General features: G+C 44.7%; 2 protein-coding genes across 2 annotated transcripts in view; one reads left to right on the top strand and one right to left on the bottom strand. All coding sequences in view use genetic code 11, as the record gives it.

Annotated features, from left to right (window-relative positions):
* Positions 1 to 523: 523 nt before the first annotated feature.
* EGR_05451 (Nucleolin) lies at positions 524 to 1,715 on the bottom strand (the record flags this gene model as incomplete). The annotated part of the gene is made up of 6 exons (XM_024494700.1): positions 524 to 703; positions 788 to 950; positions 989 to 1,273; positions 1,390 to 1,519; positions 1,582 to 1,642; positions 1,671 to 1,715. 6 exons carry the CDS (start codon positions 1,713 to 1,715, stop codon positions 524 to 526), a joined length of 864 nt encoding a protein of 287 aa, XP_024350885.1.
* Positions 1,716 to 2,467: 752 nt separating this feature from the next.
* EGR_05450 (Fanconi anemia group D2 protein) overlaps positions 2,468 to 21,009 on the top strand; it is a gene marked incomplete at both ends in the record, with an annotated part of 32,142 nt that continues 13,600 nt past the window's right edge. Inside the window, 12 exons of the mRNA XM_024494699.1 lie at positions 2,468 to 3,597; positions 3,642 to 3,954; positions 4,000 to 4,292; positions 4,339 to 4,537; positions 4,807 to 5,247; positions 5,896 to 6,199; positions 11,473 to 11,908; positions 11,983 to 12,250; positions 13,247 to 13,396; positions 14,425 to 14,705; positions 17,752 to 17,885; positions 19,368 to 19,733. Coding sequence (XP_024350884.1) covers positions 2,468 to 3,597; positions 3,642 to 3,954; positions 4,000 to 4,292; positions 4,339 to 4,537; positions 4,807 to 5,247; positions 5,896 to 6,199; positions 11,473 to 11,908; positions 11,983 to 12,250; positions 13,247 to 13,396; positions 14,425 to 14,705; positions 17,752 to 17,885; positions 19,368 to 19,733 — 4,315 coding nt within the window. The remainder of the gene's footprint in view (positions 3,598 to 3,641; positions 3,955 to 3,999; positions 4,293 to 4,338; positions 4,538 to 4,806; positions 5,248 to 5,895; positions 6,200 to 11,472; positions 11,909 to 11,982; positions 12,251 to 13,246; positions 13,397 to 14,424; positions 14,706 to 17,751; positions 17,886 to 19,367; positions 19,734 to 21,009) is intronic.

Below are 21,009 nucleotides of genomic sequence, written 5' to 3'. Positions count from 1 at the left end.
GAGATACAGAATAACACTGCACTTTTGCTCTGCAATCAGGTGTAGCACTGATACGAATGTGGCATTGTACCTTGAATCGTAAAAAAGCACCGGCGTCCATTAATTGGGCAGCCTGGGAGATGGCAGACGCTGAGAACGTCAAACTATGACATCGCGGAGGAATAGATGTGAAGAGAAAAATGAGGGGGGCATTGGGACAACTTGAGCCTAGTCACTGCCTGTCATCCACATTTTTGCTGCAGATTGCTACGGAACTCAAATATAAGCAACCTGGCGATAGCGGATGCGTTCCAATGAGGACATAAGTGGTGGCTATCCACCTCCACATAAAAAAGTTACTGAAAACACCCCCGAAGCCGTCGATATACCTAACACTGCACCCCTACAGACAATCAAGTAGTATTATTGCGCTTTAAATTAGTAGCGAGGCCCCACTCCAAGGCCCACTTTCGTCAAAAAAGACCAAAACCTAACGACAGAAAGCGAAATCCAATGGTTTCAAGTCGTGCAGACGTGTAGTTACTTAATTGGCCTTCACGGATTTGCTTCTACGGTTTCGAACAGGTCGATCAACATCACCATCCGTGGGGATACGTCGAATCTTCCCCTCTTTCTTATTGTCATCGTTCTCCTCATCAGTGGGATACGGCCTTTTGCCCTTCTTAATTTCTGATCCAGACAGCGATGTTGCAGTGTTTTCACCCTGCAAATTAAAAAAAAGAGTAGAAAAGAAATCACATTGACATCCTCCTTAGGGAAAAACGAGGTATTCAATGAATAGTCGTACCTGTTCTGCATTTGTATCCATGACTTGGTTCTTAACCCTTTTTCCAGCCTTCCTACGAATACAGTAGTTGACAATAAGGGGAACACCATGGAGCAAGGTACCATGCCTCGTGTTGAAGGCTTCCAGTGCATCCTTCTCTGCAATATAATCAACTCGCGCACACCTAAATGCGTATAATTTGGACAGAAATGGGGAACTAACCCTTGTGCTTTGCCCGGACCAGAATTCGGAAACTCGATGCTGTTTGCACCGGGAAAGAGACGTTCGACCTCATCCTCGGTCGCGTCTCGAGGAACACAGGATACATTTAATCTATTTAACTGGAAATCGCTCAGTTGAAACGCCTGCGGATCAATAAAGGGGCCATTGAGAGCTTTCTCTGATACCAGCTCACATTTCGGGGCTCGTCCCAAGAATTTCAGTTGCGAACTTTCCTGTAAGGCCTTTCTAGCATGATGGGCGGAGGGGAATTCGAGGAAGGCATATCTGTGGAGAAAAACTGATGCGTAAGACAGGACTAAGTTCGTGATGTGTGAGATGAAACCGAGGATATAACAAAGTCCCAAACTAAGACAGCGCTGCAGACGCAAATGAAAGCTCACTTTCTATTGCCCTTAAATTTCTTTTTTGGAAATCGACCATTAATCGGGGTCTTGAAAGCTCTAATAAGCACTTTTAGCTGTAGCGACCAGGGCAAATGACTGACCAGAAGAGTACGGTCGTTGAGTTCAGCTGTAATGAAAATAAATTATGTGAAACTGCTCGACAGCAGTACCGCATAAGACTGAACCTACTCAATCGATTGCGTACCAACTGTACTAAATCATTCGAAGCAGGAGCTGACGACGCCATTTCCTACGAGGGGTAAAAAACTTCAGTTAACCAAAATTTTCATCCCCAGACTGGAAAACCACTCAACCAGTTCCATTTGGATGACTGGGGGATACCAATAAAGTTATTACAAAGGTTGACAACCTAATAGAACAAAAGAATGCAAGATTCACCAACTTACACACAGAATGCACTACAAAGGGAGCATAAAACTCATGTGAACCAGCGACTGGAATTGACCGCGCGGGGAGTTAGCCAGACTTAGGCTCCGGAAAAAAACCAAAGCTCTAAAATACAAGAATAACCATAAATTTAGTCAATTACTAGTGAGCTGTAAATATTCATTTGGTTTTCGTTTTACTTTACACTTGTGTTTGAAAAAAGCTGCCTTTTTTAAAGATGACGCATTTTTTGATAAAAGCATTTAAAAAATTTCACCTTTTTTGAAAAAGCATGTTTTTTAACATCCTCAATTGCCATCGGTTGCATGCTTGACTAAAATACACAACTCTTTTAAGCAGCAATGCTATTTTTTCCTTTTTTGCTTTATGTAAATTTTACTGGTTGCATGAGCCAAATTTTGCAACTCTGTAGTACACCCTAGTTACTTGTGTCTGTTACGTCTTTCTTAGTTTTCGTATCTGTAGCGCAGTGACTAGCGGCAAAGGAATTTTTGTCCTGAACAAATATTACATTTTGGCTGTGACCTCATCTGGAAAACCAATCAAGATAAGGGGGATTGACCCGCCTACTGCGAATTTGTCGCAAGTTTGCGGTGAATCACTTTGAGTTTATCGCCGGTTTGCGTTGCAAATAACTTTGCTTGAGGAGCTTTCGAATTGGTTCGTTATGTCGGCAGAGGACGACATTTTTGCAGAGGGCATTTGTTCTGCTACAATGGGTCAGAATCATATTCCTTCTAAATTCTCTTCGATCAACCGTTCTTTGAAAATCATGGATATAAAGGGTGCCGTTGATCAAAGTTGTCTGGTGTTTTTTTCGCCTGGACATCAATCAAGGACATCTTGGCATATCGCAAACACGGCTAGTTCTCGTACCAAGGCCCTGGCTTCGGAGTTATCTGCGGATGCGGTTTTTCGGGACAATCTCGTGAAAGAATTGAGAGAAATATTTTCAACTTCCCAGTTGGAATTTGACTGCAATATTTTGTTGTCGCCATTGCTTACAAAGGATTCATCTATCAGTGATGAATTGGATGACTTGATAAACGAAGAAGACCAATCCGATGTTCTGATGTTATTCGGATCACCTGCCTCGGCATTTCAACTTTTTCTTTCTGTTCCTTGTCTTCAGCCAGCATTGCTTGATCTTCTTTTGGAGGTTGTTTTAAGTGGGTCCAACTACTCTCTTCAGCTTATTTCACAGCTGCTGCGGCCTGTCGGAATCAGTACATTCTTCACAACATTTACCAGTCTTGAAGAAGTCGTTGGCAGACTCATTGAGCTAATCAAGTCCGTGGATGGACAAACAACAAAAACTCATATTTTGCAAGTTTTGCCTGAGCTATTAGCGTCACCCGTTGAAAATCCTCAAACGGACTTGAATTCAGAAGTTGTTTCGAATACCATCCAAAAGATTATCGAACTTCTGGACTACGCAATTTTTTCGAGAAGCGAGGACCAGGCGAATCACACCTTAGTTACAGAAATCATAGAATGTGCTAATCACTTTCCTTTGGAGGGGTTCTCTCTGAATCGCTTAAAAGACGCCTGTAAGGACGTAATCATTCGCTCGGCTGGAAAACTGTCTAATCGGAAGTGCATCGCAGATGTCATTCGCAGTTTATTTGCGAGTGAGTTGAAAAAATGCTTCTCCTTGGAGGAGATTTGTGAGTTCGTTTCGCTTTTGCGCAGTAAAATGCGACTCTCAGAAATAACGATCAAGTCGGATCAAGAAATTTTATTGTTTCTTGATACACTCTCTCTTGTTTTTCGGTCCAACAGTCAGCTAAAACTTGAGTAAGTTGAACGTTACTTCCTCTAAACTCCCGTACTTATGTTAGGTGGCTTTCTTACCTTCATCGTGGCTACTCTAATGGTGGTGTGGACTGTGGCCTATTAATTGACGATCTTCTCATTCTCCTATTGGTTTACGATTCTGAGATGGCTTTGGGGGGTAAATTTGGCAGTGCCACCCTCAATAAACGGAAAGAATACTCCCTTATCCTCAAGACGTTTAATTTTGTTGCTGAAAGAATCACTAATCGTGAGATTCATGAATCCTTCTCTAAATACTCTGCGATATTCCAACACAAGCAGCTCTGCGGCCCACTGTTGACACTTACGAACCACTTAATGAAGACGTGTCAATCCCCTGTGGCCCCGAGATTCGCTTACCTTGTGTATTCCTCTATTTTTCAGTCCTCGTTACCCGGAACAGAGCAGCCGAAACGGGTTATAACGGACCTTTGTAAAAACATTTACTCTTCGCTTACAAGTGTTAGCATATTTGAGAAGAAACGGATGGTTAGAAACAGTAAACTAACCATCAATCTTCTACTTCAATTATCCACTATGTTTGCTGAAAAGATGTCGCCCTTTTATGACCAGTTACTTGGCCTCCTCGAGGAGGTCTCAAAGCGGGCTGAAGAATCACCTCCTGACCTCATCGATATCCGGAAGCTCTTCGCGATACCCGCAAAAATTGCCTTCGGGTACGGAGTGCGAGTTTTTAATAATGGTTTGTTATCTTTTCTCTAGGGGAACAGGGGAGACGTATCTGCAAGACGACTTACTCATTAGTATTCGTCGACTTCTGTTGAATTGTTCGAGTAAACTGAGGGCTATTGGATTGATTGGTGCTGTGACTGTCCTTGAGATGCTCTGTAAGCGACTGAGAAGGTCGAAATCCCTTGGTCCTGTGAACAGCACGCCGTGTTCACAAGCCGAGGTTATGGAGGTGGGTTGAGACTTGGCGGCTTTTCCCATTCTGAGTCGATATTTTTACTGAGGTCAAATTTGAATATTCTTATATCTTGTTATAAATTGTCCCCTTTTTGTCATTCTTTTGGCATTACGGTACTAATGTGGGGGGGGGGGGGAATCGCAGTTTTTTGAAACTGCCGATGCAGCGAAAGTGCCTTTCTTAGTCCCACACCTAGGAGTCAAAAGAAGACATCCTACTTACATTTGTAATTTATTGTGACCCAATTAATCGTCTCCCTTCAGTGCTCTCAAAGCAGCGTTCTCGCCAGCCAAGTCGCGATACCTTTGGCCTCCCAGACTACTGCTTCACAGAACACCACCTCCCGCTCCAGTCACAGTCACCTTAGCCTCAAGGGTCCAGGCACGAGTCTGGCCGACGATTCTGAGGAGGTCAATCTACCCGCAGATTCAGTAGACCTGGACAGTGACCCCAAGAGTGCCTCCAGTTATCTGGCCTTCCTTCCCCAACCTTCGCGTCTCATGCTTCAACTTGTGGGATTGGTTGAGAATGCTCTGAGACGCAGTTCTCTACTCTTTTCTCAGCTAAAGGTCTTCTGGTATGACGAACTTGCAACGATGTTCGCTAGACTAGAGGCGGGATGCCAACGTCCTTTGTTATCTCCTGAGAGTGAAATGAAGCGTTTCATTGACTGGATGGGGAGTCGTGTAATGCGGGAGTTTCAAGTGTGTTTGCTTGTTTAAAAGCCGTGCTATTGAAACGATTTAAGTAGGTGCCAACTTCTCATAGATCACAATTAATGGATTTGAAATTTTCTTTTCGAAAACAGGTCGCCTAACCTTTCCTCTTTGCGTAAAATCGATTTCATGTGCAGGTTGTATGAGAAGCTCCTATACATTTGGAGTTTTAAAACAGCAGAGAGGTAGTAGACAAAATAAAGCATTTGCCGATGGACTAACTGACTTCAACCCAGTTTTGCTCTATGGGGCATGGACCTAAATAACCTTATGCACTAAATAAGTCCTCAAAAGCTCCAACGCCATGTTATAGGGAGCTATTCTAAAAGCCAGACAAACTTTTTTTGCCGGCTGATATCAAAAAAGGTGTTCATCCTGAATGAAACATTAACCAGTAAACCTAACTTTTTTTGCACATTTCAACAGCATTAGGATTCTTCAAATCGACCGTAAATATTGCCGACTTATAAAAAATAGTAGAATTGGTTTTAGACTGGGGGTGTTGATCATTGCCTGGCCTGGAGTCCATTTTAGAATGAGGTAGTAGCGTTATTCTAGGTTCGGATTTATTACGAGATCGCCAGGTGCTGACTACTCCTCAATCTCGAGGTAAGGGCGGCTTTTCATCTCTATCAGGAAGAATTCGTTGTGGACAATGCTGGCAACAGAGACTGCACTATACAGCTGGGTTTAAACGACGCCGAGATTTGCGAGATCGCACTCAACCTCGGACCGACTTTCGCCCGCCACACTGAAGCCACCGTGGCACTGGCTGCCCGACCACCGCTCTCCTCGGTGGCACATGAACATATCACTCGCAAGCCCTCTGCTGCCAACGCACCTTTCAACAGATCAGCTCCGGCCTCCCCGGCTCTTGTGCCTGCGCACCTCCGACTACTTGCAGTGGTAGAGACGTTCAAATCTAACCGGTGCTTAGATTGTGAGTTTCTTGAGTTTTTTAGCCTTCTTTCTACCCTATTAGCTTAACTATTACAATGGGCTACTTGTGATAACATAAGTAGTATCTGAAAGACTGTTGCTTTCTGCTGAACTGACGGGCATATTAGTTGACTTCATTTTTATAGCCATATACTGGTGGCTTCTAGGCCAAATCGGCGTTCGGATTACGAGTGCATCGGTTTCCTCTGATCTCCATCCATTCCTTGTTTATTGCACTGGAGATAGTGGAAGGCTGTGCCTACGGCCCAACCGGTGGTTACTAGACAGCCCGCCTTCTCTCAGTACTCATCGGCATCGGTCACCATGATTGCATCCGACCAGGCTGAGATCGACCGCTATACATAAGCTTTGATTGGGGATTCATCTGTCCAGTTCCCTTCCAGAATTGTGTTTATTAATGCTTAGAGAAACTCCCTCTCATAAGAACATGTAGTGATATGCAGAAGTGAGATACCGGGAAAATGAGCTCCGATATCTTTCCTCCATGGATATTAGTCACGCACTGAATGTCTGACTTCTGCGCCGACTGGCCGATCCATTTGCACGTGGTCCTTCTTTGAAGCACTGGAAAAAGGCGTGGCATTCATTGCAAGAGGGGGGATCAGTATTAACTTTACAGGGACTTTATGACCTCGAGTCTCTTGGCCTTTATGAAGTGCCAGAAATCCACGAGCAACGTGCACGTGTTCCCTGTTGTTGCTAATGCTGCTTCGTTGCCATATGTGTTGAACGAGTCCTCTCACTCGCCCATCCCCCTTCCTTCCCTCCTTACTCTTCCGGCCTTTCTACACCTCCTGCCATATGGTGCTCTATTCACACGATAAATGCACTGTTTGCCCAATGTTCCTCGTGATAAGGCAGGCCTCCTGACCTGCGAATTTCATGATTTTTGGCCAGCCTCATTTCATTTTGGGAGGATATCTGGAACAGTGCTACTGTTTTTTCGTTTTATTTTACCAAAAGGGAAAATCAGAGTTTATTTTAGCCCAGCTTTAACCGACCACTTATAATTACGTAGGAAAGTCTTCTGGTGCCAAAGTATCGCAAATTCGGTGGCCGTTGACGAGCTCTTGGTCCACTTTACTATCTGAAGCATGGTAAAGTTTGTTTTTTTTTTTCCATTCTGCTTTTTTTTCAACAAAATGGGAATTGGGAGGGAGTGCATCCACTCTGGCCTAACCCCATTATAACGGCCCATTAATAATCACATTTCTTATTGCACTTTCGCTTTGAAGTGAAACATCAAAGTATGCTAGTTTTATAGCCCCTTTTTGCCAAATGATCCGTTGATCTTAAGTACCTCTACAATGATTTTAATGTCATTTACGGTCTTTTTCCAATAGAAAGGAAGGAATTTGAGCTGAGAAAAGGGAGCTTAAGGAGCACTTTCTAGTCCCACTGTAGCCGAGTAATAGTGGCTGTGTGTCTTCCTGCCGTGGAATTGTACTTTTGTACGTGCGTTAGGATCAGCTAAACCTATGGCTGGTGGACATTGCTGCTGTCTCTAGCTCCTGACTGAATCAATGCACGGGTGTGTTTTAAGTTTTGGAGGTGGACATTAATAATTGAATGGGTGAATTCCCCCTCTAATTATCTGCGATGTTACTACCCACTAGCAATCATGTGCTACCTTGTGTAGTCTTATTAAGCTAGAATAGACCATGGATTTGGGTCCGAAGTGACAAAGAAGTGGAATTTCCGATGATTCTGTAAAGCGCATCAATCTTGAGCGATATAGGCCTCTACCTGAGGCTATGTCGTGGAAGTCCGATTCCTAGCAAATTGTCAATGCTCTATCTGTTTTTCGACATTGTCTTCGGTGGTGCCAGAGATTTTTCTTCCTCGATGGTCATTGGTAGCAGTAGTGAATTTAATTGCGGTCACTTAGGAGTTTATTTCTCTTGTCAGTCACCTTTTGTTGAAGCTTTTGATTCATAGGATAACTCCTGAATGGCATGTGAGTTGTTGACGCAGTGAAACGAGATAAACATGTCAAGAACAGCAATTGTGGAACGCCCTCAGAAAATGGGTGCCTCACGTGCCGATGCAGCAATAGGTGACAGGCAATAAGCCTTAAGGACTATCAATTTTTTCCCACATCTTTCACCTTTTACTTGTGAGGGAAAATGACGGATAACGACAACAACAGTGGTTATCCTTGAACGATCCACCTACCACCTACTTCACGCCTCAAAGACATCATCTCCTTCCCAGGGGAGCTATGCTTTGCGTGTGTGAAGCCACGCCAAGAGAATATAAAAATCAGTTGGGGAAAGGTGAGAAAATGGGAATAGATGGCTTTGTGACGGTCTTTTCCCTCCTACCGCCCTCATCTCAAGGTGATAATTTCCACAGCGCCAAAGAATGAGGTCTTTTAAAATTGTACTTTCTTCCGTTCCTCGAGAGGATGTAGTTCATGCACACCCTGAAGTTGTATCGCACCGAATAGATGAAACTCGACCGTAATTATTGTTTGACCTTCGGCTAGTGAAATAGTCTTGTGGATGTGAGTTGGTGCGGAGTGGGGCAGTGATCCCCATTGATGCCTTTTTCTCTCAAAGAACCCTGGAGTCCAGAACAGTTTCCCGTCACAGGACACTCAGCCAGCAATTGGTCTTACAACGGAATCCATTGACTTCTGCAACTTTTCCTTTCCAGTTAATGTAGGTTTAAGCTAACTTTTTCCTCATTCACATTCATACTTCATAGTGCGTTGAAGTAGAGGATCTCTTCCATTGTGGCAAGCTACGCCAAAAAGCGAACCAACTTCTTTGCAGCGCCCATTTTGCGGACGATTGCCATAGTCTAATACAGCAGCAAAGGTGTGGCAACTCATTTGAGGCATTTTACTAGGTAATTGATGTGTAACCGAAGTATGGGAGAATCGACCGCCTTTTAAGCATCACAGCTACATTTGGGCAGTAAAACTGACTGTTCGGATATCGGTAGGTGGGGAGAGATACTCTATAAATCTTCCCCAAGTTTGCCCTCTTATCTTGCCGAGTAAATGAATTAAGCCTACCGCTAAAAACACATGAATCCATTATCTCCACCCTTTCGTGTGGTGGGGGTTTTCATGTGCCTCTAATTGGATATGCCTTACTTTTCGACTCCAAGGGTGATAAACGAATTCCCATATCTCAACTCGTCATTCATTTTGTAAAATTAATCGTTGCTTTGACGTTATGTCACTTAGCGGTCAATGGATTTTTGCTCGTACCGAACAGGTATGCACCCGTTCTCTGCCAGCGTCGCATATATGTGACGTGCAGCCTAATCGGTCTACAATGACTGGCTGCATGAATTTGTAACTGAAGTAGATTGCTTTACTCCAAAACAAAAAGAGCAAATCGTGAATTCCCTTGGTCTGAGGAGGATGAATAGATTTAGTTTTTTGGTTTTAATAAAGCATTTGGATTGTTCAGAAAATGAATGCCATTGAATTTTGGTGCTCGATTTTACTCTGTTAGTGATATTTTCAAATCGGAGTTTCATTCAGATCTTCTTTAGAAGTTCGGGAATCATGATCCCTAAGACAAAGATGTTTTTCATTAATAAACGGATCTATTCTTCTCCCAACCATACACGCCTACAATGTAAGTCCTATTCGTGAATGGTTCGGCTGCAGCGGCAAACCCCCTTGTGCTGAGAAAGTGCTGTATAAGTGTGGGTTGAATACTGGGACTGATGAAGCTAGATGCAGTTTGCTTTCCTTTTCGTAGACAGTCCTTTTTTAATAACAGCGTTTTTTCCAACTTCTAACATTAGTTGCTTAGTTGAACTCCTTAGTTCGTTCATTTAGTAAGTCGATGGATTGACTGCACAATTCAATCGCAAAAAGTGAACAACGTCACCATTTGTGACCTTGCATTTCAACGTTTAATTGAGTGAGGAGGACAAAAATGTTGTTTGGGGCATATGTCCCCCCCTCGACCTCTCCCTTCTTCCCACTTCCACGAGACTGCATGGGTGCATGCATAGCTAAATGAGTGAGAGTGCGTGGCTTTAAGCGCCATTAGTCAGAGCTGCGTCGTTTTTTGTGTGGCATCTACTGGATTGTTGTCAGGGATACAGATATAAGAGGGGTCAAAACATTGCTCTTCTTTGACTATCTCGTCCTTGACTTTTCACCTATTGCGCGAGAGCATCGTTGTCACTGTCTCGAGTTCGCATCGTCAGGCAATATGCCAGGCATCATTCATACCGATTGTCTTCCAGTCATTATCCAGACTTGTAGGCATCATTAGAACTTTAAAGGCAACTGGAGGGAACGTCTTGTTGCTTTGAATGACCTTGTATGAAATGAAGTAAATCTATCTATGGATCACAACCAGCGCCAGCTCGACAACCAAGAACAGTGGACATGTGTAGGCTCGCATGGTTCATGACGTCGACAGGGGTAAATGATGTCACGATCACTGTGTTGGTGACAACACCGTGGACGATGCCTTTTACCTATGGCTATGGCCAACACTGCATTTCCTGCAATTTTTGCAGTGAATATGAAGGTTTCCACTGATCACGTGCGAATAGATCGACCAGTTGCACTGGAGGCGAGGCATCTACTGCGAATGGCCAGGTCTACAGATCGGATCGTGTAGCAAATTGGTTGGCCAAACCATTAAGGCAGTCCAAGATCGGTTAAACCTGCGGAGTAGTTAGCAATGAGGCATGGCGGACAAATGGAACCGGAGCGAAACTACGAGGAACTCGACCATATCCGTATTTTTTATCCACTGAGTTACGTTTTTGGACGAATATGCCTACACATAATATTTGCGCGATAAAATGTGCCCACTGGATGGCCCCACCTAGTCTTAGGCACTACTTTCCGAACAAACTTATTCAAAGCAGTTCTCTGACAGCAGCAATGACTGATGAACTCCACTCGAATGTTTAGAAAAACGTGGGATCCTGCCTTTTGTATTAGGAACTCACCGCTTGGTCTCCCTTTCTCTCGCCGTTGGTCTCAACTCACTCGAACGCTGTTTTGACGCCTGGGCCCCAGAAGGAATAAACACAGAGGGAACGGTGTTTTAATACCTAGCCTGCTAGTCAAGCAGTCTTTCGGAGAGCTTCCTGATAACCTCTTAATGGTTTTTCTCGGACACTATGACTCGGTGTTTCAAGCTGTCCGCGTAATTGTGTGAGCCATTTACAGTATTGAGGGGCCCTCAGTTTAGAGATATCGGGAGCGGATAGATGAAGCACCAAGTCCGCAGGCTTAAGTCACACCTTTTCCGTTTCTTACAGCTATGAACGCTCTTCTGGGCTGTCCAATCCTTCTTCCCACTGTTTCGTTGAACGATCTTCCGCCTTCTATTATCATCATTATTATCAACTGTTGCATCGAGGCGGTGAACACCTTCGCCGAGGCAATCGTTTTCCCGTCCTCTAGACATTCACACCCTCGTCGTCTGCTAAGTCATCCTCTTGCCTCTACTCTGATCTGTCGTCTTATCCAAATCGCCAGTCTGCGGTGCTGCTTGCACGCAGTGCTACTTCGCAGAGTCAAGAACGCGGCTCTAACGGCGTCAGCGGCGGAGGTGCCGAGTCCAATCTACGAGGCCATTGACACCATGACCTTTGATCCTACTTTCGTGTATGTTGCAGCCGGTCATCCGATTAGCGCCAAGCGCTTCCCTATTTTTATGCCTTCTGGAGGAAAGAAATCGACCGTAAGTAAATGGTGAGTTCCCATATTTTACTAGTTTTTTAGGCGAAGAGAAAGCTGTATATTGCTTACCTTTTCTACTCTTGCAGCCGAAAAAGACCCTCTCGAGAAGCGAAAGGCCGACCACGGAAGCGCGTCTGCACAAAATCTCTTCTTGATGCGACTGAACACGATGAGAATGAGGACGGTGGTGCTGCTACTGTTTACGATGAAGACGAAGAAGAGGAGGAAAATGGTGAAGGTGCAAATCCCACCACGATGGGTTTGGAAGGTGGTGAGGTGTTGGAACAAACTGCGGCTGTGAATCGATTGGCCGGTGTGAATGGAAGTGGGAAGTCGAATGCTCTGTTAAGTGATGTAAGTCATCATCAATTTGTTTTAAATGGTATATGCTCCAATTCAACGACTAGATCGGGTGGATTTTCGATGTAATTCATTATTTAAGCTCAAGAGAAAGCATCCCCCTCCCACCCTGAGGCCTTGAGTCTTGCCAACTGGGAAAGGCATATCTCTAGGACCCTTTTTTCATTATCTTATCTTTACCACCGGGATTATTATTTAGTAAGGTCACGAGACGTGCCGCTCGGAAGGTTGCTTTTTAGTGGACCATGGCACAGATAGGGCAAACTGAATCGTGGAAGACTGGAAAAGCTGGTCAACTACTCGAGACTGTATTATAAGGCATAGATATGCGAAGTCTCATCGGCACTGCGCTTTTTCTCGTTCTCTCCTCCTACTTTGACTACCCACAGCATCAAATGTCGGTTGAAAGGCCTTGATGTGATCCTAATGGTGAATCACTCAAAGATGGAGACATCATGTTGGAGCCGGCTCTAATTCTGATCGTGAGGGAGGGAGAATTGCAGGTTACTACCGTTTGAAATAATTCAAGACGAGGGTGTCAAGATCGGCTTTCAATGATACCCCCAGTGAGGAAACGGTTAGTTATCCTCAATTGGTACATTCCTTAGCTACACTTCCGAGGCACGGACAGTTTCCTCCTCACAAGTCTATGTTGTGTTCCGGCAAATTCAACTATCCACAGCTGATATCCTTCTCCTAGCCTAATGATTATCCATCAATCTTAGCTTCAGGTATATCCTATCTTCGGTTTTTTCCTACCCACTCACGCCTTTGTGCCAGTTGAACTCGTCCACTGATGAGCTCACCCCGTGATGGACGAGCTGACTAACCGACCACATGTATCAACGGTCTGACTAACGAGTGTGCTGTGCAGTTCTCCTTTGATTCGGCCATTTATCGCGGATGCCCCACTTATAGTGTCACTAGTCGATCTATTTGTGCGTGATCTTTCTTCGCAGGATCAGTGGAAGCTCCCATCTTCTCTGCAAGAAGGGCGAGAAACGCCTGGTGTCGGACATAGCCGTAGGCAGGAGGAGTAGTCCACGGCGCTGTTACCAATTCGATGATCGTGCCATTACTGAGGACTTCATAAAGTATGCGAGCCTACACATGCCCACTAATCTTGGTTGTCGCACTGGTGTGGACCGAAACTCATAGATTTGTTTACTTTATTCCACACAAGGTCGTCCATATCGACAAAGTACGCAATGTAAGTGCCTGTGCGTGTGTTTGGTGATGGTGTAGATGCAGGTGTTTCGTTTGAACGGGTTCCACTGGACCTCACATCCTGCTTCGGCGAAGTTGCTACCTTTCGGTGGCGCTTCCTTTGCGGATGAGTGTCCCTTGTGAGCGGAGATAGGAAAGGAGAGTTGAAAAACTAAAAGAAGAAGAGGAAGAAGCAGAAAGAGGAGGGGAAGAAGAGGAAGCCAAAACTGAGGCACTTTTTACGAAAGGCTGAGCAGATGCAAGGCAGGTTGGAGGAAGAAGAGGTTTGGGAAATTGCCCTTTTTGTGGGAAATAGCATCACATTTTAATGGAGGAGAATGAAATTGGCCACGGGCCTGGAGGATTTTCCTATTCGATTTAAATGCAAGTGAAGATTGTTGAAGAGTTGTTTAAGTGTATGAATGTGACCCTCCAGCTCCATATTCACTAGGTATCCTTGATATGTGACCTTCAATGTCCCCTCCTCTCTTTCATCTTTTTCTTTTTATAAACGGCAGAAGAGAGTGCATTTGGCGGAGTCCCAATTGCACTCGGTTTTTCATACCATCTCATCTCATTGCATTTATGTTTCACCATTTCCAGAGTTTAACCTGTACCTACAAAGCGCAACTGAACCTGCCTACCACAGTTGCCCCACTTTGTTGTCGATGTCCTTCTGCCCAAGATATGCATGCATTTGCATGTTCGAGTAGTTGTATTGTATTCACTGTTCCCATGGAATAATTCGCCTGTATCTTGTCCATTTTCGTCTTTCGAAGCGCTGGGTTGGTTGTTTTTAAACCTGAAGTGCTCTGCAAACTGGCTAAACTCTTCTTGGTGGAAATGACTGTTGTGGGCTGCGCCCTAGGATTGCCCCCAGGGTACGGACGTTTCTACGCCCTCTTAGAGAAGTTGACAAATTTTTAAGTTGAATGCAAAACCTTTTTTTCTTTTCACCACAGCCCCTTCTGCCTTCTCTGACAGTTTGTTTTCGAGAGCTTGACCTCTCCACGATTCTCCTCGGTCTTCAAAGTCCACTTCAACAACCTGCCGATTTCTGCTGGACTGATGAGTCATCTCTCCCTGACTCACCTGTAGACGCAGCCGTGGATGTTATTTACGATGTTTCGGGAGTGAAACACTTCGGCAGAAAGAAGTCTCCAGATACACCGCTAAATTGGATCACTGTCTGCTACTTGTTGAATGAACTCAAGTTGAAAGTGGATCATGTATTTGGAGTGGAGTAGGTTTCTACGTTTCTTGCATTGAAAATTCGCGGTTTTATCTTTAGTTCTAGGGTTTCTGATATGGCGACTTTTGTGAATGGGGATGTAGGTAGATCTGATATGCGCAATTAGCTTTTCTGCACTTTTCCAATAGCTGTCTTTTTTCATAAATCACTTTCACGACCATTTTTCATCCCTCGTGCAGCACTCTTAGAGAAAGAGAGGTAGGAAGTTATCCCTGCCTTGCGCTGACAAGTATAGGACAGATTGAAGGCAGTTTCTTCGCCTTTGGTACAAGTTAAATGTGATTTTGGCAAGCATCTTCACCTCAAATGATGACAAATTTTATGACAAGAGGACGGAAGTAGCTATATGACAAGCTTAAAAATGGTGAATAATTGCTACCTCTCCTCTTTCCTTCCTCTTTCCATCTTAATCACTTTTTATGCAGCCACGAAAACCACTCCATGCTGGAAGGTTTCCCGGAATTGTGACATTTTAAACAATCTTTGATTTCGTCTCTCTGAGGCTTAATCAAATCTGAGCTGTCATTAGACATAGAGTTATCAACAGAAGTACCCATTTTCTAATAAAACCACAAGTCTTGGTGAAGTTATCCACTGCACTCTGACGCAAATCTTACTTGCGAGAGGGAGCTTGCATGGCTTTTATTTCAGTGATAAGGGTACTCAGACATTCACAATCCGGAAACGGGTTGTGAATGTCATTTTCTGAGATCAAAGGTCTATAGAGCTGTAGCACCTTTTATTTTTGTTTAAATAAACACCCATCAGATATCGTGGGTGCCACATTCAACCCACATGGCTTTTTATAGCACGAACGGGAGCATAGATCTCATACAATAAAGGAAATACCCAGAAGGGTTTTTTTCAAACCCTTCGTCAATTCAATGCGGGCCATCGCTTTTACCCACATTAGTTATCCTTCCTCGACTTATCCTTGACGCTGTCGTGCCCATGCTCCCTAGTCGGTTGCTTGGTTATCCGTTTGGCAAACACTGTGTCGTGCTTTATTGAAGCCTCTTCAGTACAATTTTGGTGTCATTTATGCACTTTTCACAACCATTACTCCCCTTAGCAGTTGATGTTGTCCTCCTTCTTTTGTCATTTTCCTTGGAAAGAACCCTATTGCTTTGAAGAGAGCTGTTGTGGATGGCTGTTTACGTGCGTGAGCTTGGATCCGGAAGAGACAAAGCTTCAACACCGGATACCTCCATAGCCAACCAGCACGAGTGAGCGGAGGATACGGCGTGCGTGTACACGGACGATTCCATTCTCGCGTATTCATAGGGTTTTAGTTGACCTTGACCTCATGAGGAGTGTTAGCACTCTTCAAATCTGTCTGTACGTGATATTGGCCAACCAAGGGAACTGAACGAGAGTGTGGGTTTCGAGACATTTTAAAATATTCGGGAAGTAACCACGAGAAAGGGCTCGTCTAGACAATCAAAATAGGATTGTTCTCTGAGGTTTTGTATAATGGAGTTCAGCAATAACCATTATTTTCGTCTCCCCTACATCCCGTTCAGTGAGACGACGACAAAACCTTTTTTTTTAAATTTGAGGAAGCATAAGCTAATGTTGAGCCCTTGTTACCTCAGCCAGGAATAATCCACCACCGCCAGCCATGCGGATTCCTTTCCATCAGACTGGATGGTGATCAGTAGCAGAATTGGCGGCTCGGTGCAACAGGAAGTCGTCACTATGATTGACCGCCTTACAGGAGGGCACTCGGGATACCAGAGATTCCCTGAGTTGCTTGCATTCAGGTACCTCTGGAAATAAAAATGACAAAATGGTGCAATGGGAATGGTGGCATTAACGTTCTGGGCCAGTGGATTTTCATCCGTACACGAAACCAACAGTGGCGGTCTTTTCGATGCCATCGCGATGTTCTTGTCACATTGGCTGATGTGAGTGGTCAAAGGTCTGGTGAATAAGAACAGAGGAAGCAGGTGCTCCTCTTAGGTGCCGTTCAGGTATCAGATTCGTGGCCACTTGCCCTGGGAGGGTTGAACATGATCAGCTGGCTTGTTAGCCAGAGGTAATCACGCAACACCCTTCGGCACGACCATCTTCCTTTTCCAAATATGTCTATCACCCCCTGCGATCCAGTAGTTTCGTAAATCACTTCTAGTCCTTCTTTGTACTTCTAATATCCTCAGCACTGCATTCTTCGGCTACTTTGAAGGTTTTAATTTTCCCTTCCCCCCCTCCACTAGGAGGTGACTCTATCAGATAGAACCTTGTAGTTTTCCCAGTTTGTTATGTTTACACTCCCGGTTCACACACATGCCCACGAGGTCCAGCATATGGCGTAGCATTTTTCCTTCCTCTTCAAGATAATTTACACAACCGTTTTCACTGCAGAGTAGTCACATGACCAAAAGCTCCTCCTCGTCCTTTTGATTGCCCTTCTTTCCGGTGGAACTACAAAGTCATGATAATGTGAAACCGCTTCTCTTATTAAATGTGGTCATTTGAAAAGCGAGATGGAGTCTGTGAAATGAATTACATTGGTTACGAAAAGGTTTTGTTTAAAGCTCCCCAAACCGTCCATTATACGGGAGGTGGAGGCACAGGCAGTACATCTCAGGCTGTTTTCGTATCCGTGCAGACGAAGATGAGCCCGCGCTCCAGGCCCACGTATATTCTATCCACGAGAATTAGCTCTTGATAAGACGCTGCTGTTTGGGAATAGTTTTTACAGCTATCTCCCCACCTTGGCAGGGCATCTTAATCTCCGAGCCAGACGGGAACAGTCACATGGCGCACTAGAATGTGGCTGATCCTTTCCAACCCTTCAGTGATTCAATTTTCTAAACGTGTTGAATGTCCTTTTACGCCTTCGCCTGCATGACTAAGCTCAACTTTGGATGTCTCTACTCCCATCCCCTTCTTCTGACGAGTTTCATTCTTTAAATCTTGCAGCTTAAAAATGGATAGGATATGGCACTCTAGGAGGATGCTAATGCCTTTTGTCCAAAAGAATGCAAAACTATCGTCTCATCGCAAAAAAAATCATCATTCACCCCCTTTTCAGTCTAAAATCATCAGCTGGTTGGTACGCCTTCGAACGCCTTGATGCGATGTCACCTCAGCTGCGTCATTCCTACCTTCTGGCAGTTGTTCCCCGCCTCGTTAGGATTGTGAACTCTCTGACTCGACATTTCAAAGGTAACTCCCTTCCCTCCTTTTCGATCGACCGATGTGAGTTGACCGACTTCTACCAGCAAAGGTGTGAGATGTGTACACACGCTAATTCCACGGAATGTTTACATGGATCCTTGCTAATGAGATGATAGTCATCACATTTGCTGACTGAGTGTATAATTAGACGCGGCTAGCGCGTTCTCCTCCTATCCCCCGTAGACTCAAAAGTCAGTTTTGTTCATTAAATCTGCATGAATTCTAATGGGCTAGCAAATTGCGTGATCTTATTGGCGAACGGAGGGGAGAAGAGTAGGAAGAATAAATCTAGTGGGAAAACAAGTTCCTCTCTTGTTTTTAAAAACAGTTAGGAGGTTCATTAGGATTACATCGGAGCAAAAAATAGGCGCAAAGGGACTTAACCTCTGGAAGTAGGGGGTTAAAACGAACATAATTTATTTATCCATGCGTGGACTGGGAGGCTACACTGGATGCTGTGGAATTTCTGTTGTTAACTATGCTCAGTTGCCCTTTTGTTCCGAACGGTATCCTCGGCACTTCCAGTGACCGAGGCCATTTGAGTTAGGCAAAGTTAACCGCCAGACGGAGACGATTATTCCCCATCATAACGGGAGGGCTTTGGAATCTGCCGGTCTCTTCTGTGACATTCCCAACCTCGCAATAGGATGGACAGTCACTTCGATGCACGTATATTCATCGACCCGAGGGGTAAAATCTCCGCCCTCTCCTGGAGGCCCGATAGGACCATTGTTTCTTGTGACAAGTAATGCTATGCGGCATATTTCGAATCTCGAAATAGTCGCCTCATGCTTGCTACCTTCACTGGCTCTTTCTCTCTTCACTGCAGCCAATCATTTTTACTGCTTCTCTTTACGTCTTCAATTACCTGAGTGCTCCCCATCCGCTGTGTCTGAATGTAACCGCTGTAAGCTTTAGCCTAGGCTTGGCATCAAGTAACTGATCAACAACTTTTTTTACAACAAACAGTTAATTCACGAAAGTAGAAACATCGAAAATTAATCTCAGTGGGTTGAAAACTACCCCAGTTTCAGTCTGTGCAGTATGGCAGCTAAATAAAGGAGATCCCGGCGGAATAGGTCCAAGGGTTTCGCTAACAAAAAATTGCATCTCAGAGGGAAATCCGTACAAAGCGGCGAATAATTCAGTTCAACGGCTAGATATAACTCCTGGGATTCTCATCAAATTTTCTGCTTACAGTAGGTGGCACTTGGAATGGACTTTTTTCCGTGCATTGTCCAATTTGCAGCATCCATCGAGATCCTTTGGATGCACTACCACTGCTGTACCCGGAAGTCTTCCTACCAAAATTGGGGGGCTTTCAACCCCCGTGGCTTGGTCATCTAGGCTACTTAACCGCTGACAACTTCTTCAGCGATTAGCAATTTAACATTTGTAAAGTCACTCGGTGTGTCAGTTGGTTAGTACACAACTTGTAGTTTGGACAGCGGCTTACATTTTGTCCTCTAGAATGCCGTGATGAGGATTGTGAGAACGATCCCTTCGGTCTGAGTCGCCTCAGTTTTACTCCCTCCACTCGCATCCTTGCTGATTGTCTCTCCACTTCGCTCTACTGTATCACCGCTCTCTCGACCGGTATCTTGCCCGTTGTGAGTGCTCTACGCTCCCCGGACACCCTACTTTCCAAAACCTCCCCTCCATCAGACGCCACCTGCCTGTCTCGTCTCAGGCGTTTGGCGCAGTGTTTGGACAATCTTGACGTCTCGGAGTCCTCCCTCTTCGATAGCTATCACCTTCCAACTGTCTCCATGCTGGAAGATGATGTCCTAGGTCTTGCAACTGATCCATCCAACCAACCAGAGGCTGAAAATGAAAGTAAGTGATACTTTGCTGATTTTACGAGTGAGGTTCATGTTGGACTGTAATTTTGGGGTTCATAAAAGAGCAATCCAGGGTCGTTGAGTTCCTCCTGATTGGTCAACATCACATGGAGCCGCACCTCGAGTGGGCTATCATTTACCTAGCGTAAAGGCCATAAAAATGCCATAAATACGCAAAAATGGTGACGTCTCGTGTACACCAGCAGTCCGGGTGCGAGCGTGCTCAGATTGTTGGGAGCAAAGACCTCTGTTTTGAAGTCTTCATTGCCTTGATTTTCCGCTTAAGATCACAACGGTGGGGCAGTTCATAGCACACAACATTGACCGAATATCCTCAGAGCCTCGGATTAGGAAGGTTTGCTGGTACGCCTGCACCAACCAACCATTTTGTCATATATGACGCTCGTTTTGATTTCGCAGTTGAACGATACCCGCAATTTTCATCCTACTTAATAATACGGTCCTAAGATCCCCTGTCGAAACCCTTATCAAGGTCACTGCGACATCTAGCACTTCGTCTCTGGTCAAAAGTGATGCCCAGCATGCATAGACCTCCCAAAATTCAGATGAAGTGTAGACCACCGCAGCATCACTTGTCTGTCGGCACGAATAACTCTGTGGTGGAAAGTACACAAATGACCATCCTGTGTTGTGTGTGTTTTGACCTGTTGCTCCCTCGCCTTTGGTCTTAAAAGCCCTTTTTACAGTGCCACTGCATGACTGACGCTATAAGTTCACTTTTCTGCTTGAGTAAGGACGTTTGAACTCCATGCCACCCAGATAATTTTATTTCTGTTACGACGGCAGGTGAAGCCATAAAACTAAAAGGCGTAGATTGTTTTACGAGGCCGCAGTTTCGTTAAATGGAAAGAATTTTTGACCTCCTTTTGAGGTGAATTGCTATGTTTTGGTTGGGCATTATGTTGAAGATAGTTGGGGTTAGCCGAGGGGAATTAGCTTTTGTTGAAACACTGCCTTGATGTTTAGTGGTTATCTTATATTGTTATTTGAAGACAAATTAGTGGGACGAATAGACTTTTTGACCTGAAGGGCAGATGATAACCCCATCACACGATGTGCTTGGTTATAATTAGTAAGCTTGTAACCCCGGTTGATGCCTCCTCCCTTGCGATATATGAGTGAACGAAGTGGGAAGGAGGATAGTGAATGACAAAGGCCTTTGGCTGCTAGTCATGGAGATTCCATTCCTAGTGTTCGAGTCTAGTCTTGGTCACAAACGCACTGGCAATGCGCGAGACAGGTTTGAGGTG

Source organism: Echinococcus granulosus (assembly GCF_000524195.1).
Source record: "Echinococcus granulosus chromosome Unknown EG_S00040, whole genome shotgun sequence".
Lineage (NCBI taxonomy): Eukaryota > Metazoa > Platyhelminthes > Cestoda > Cyclophyllidea > Taeniidae > Echinococcus > Echinococcus granulosus.
Note: the sequence above shows the minus strand (reverse complement) of the source record. Positions and strands in the feature narration are given on the sequence as shown.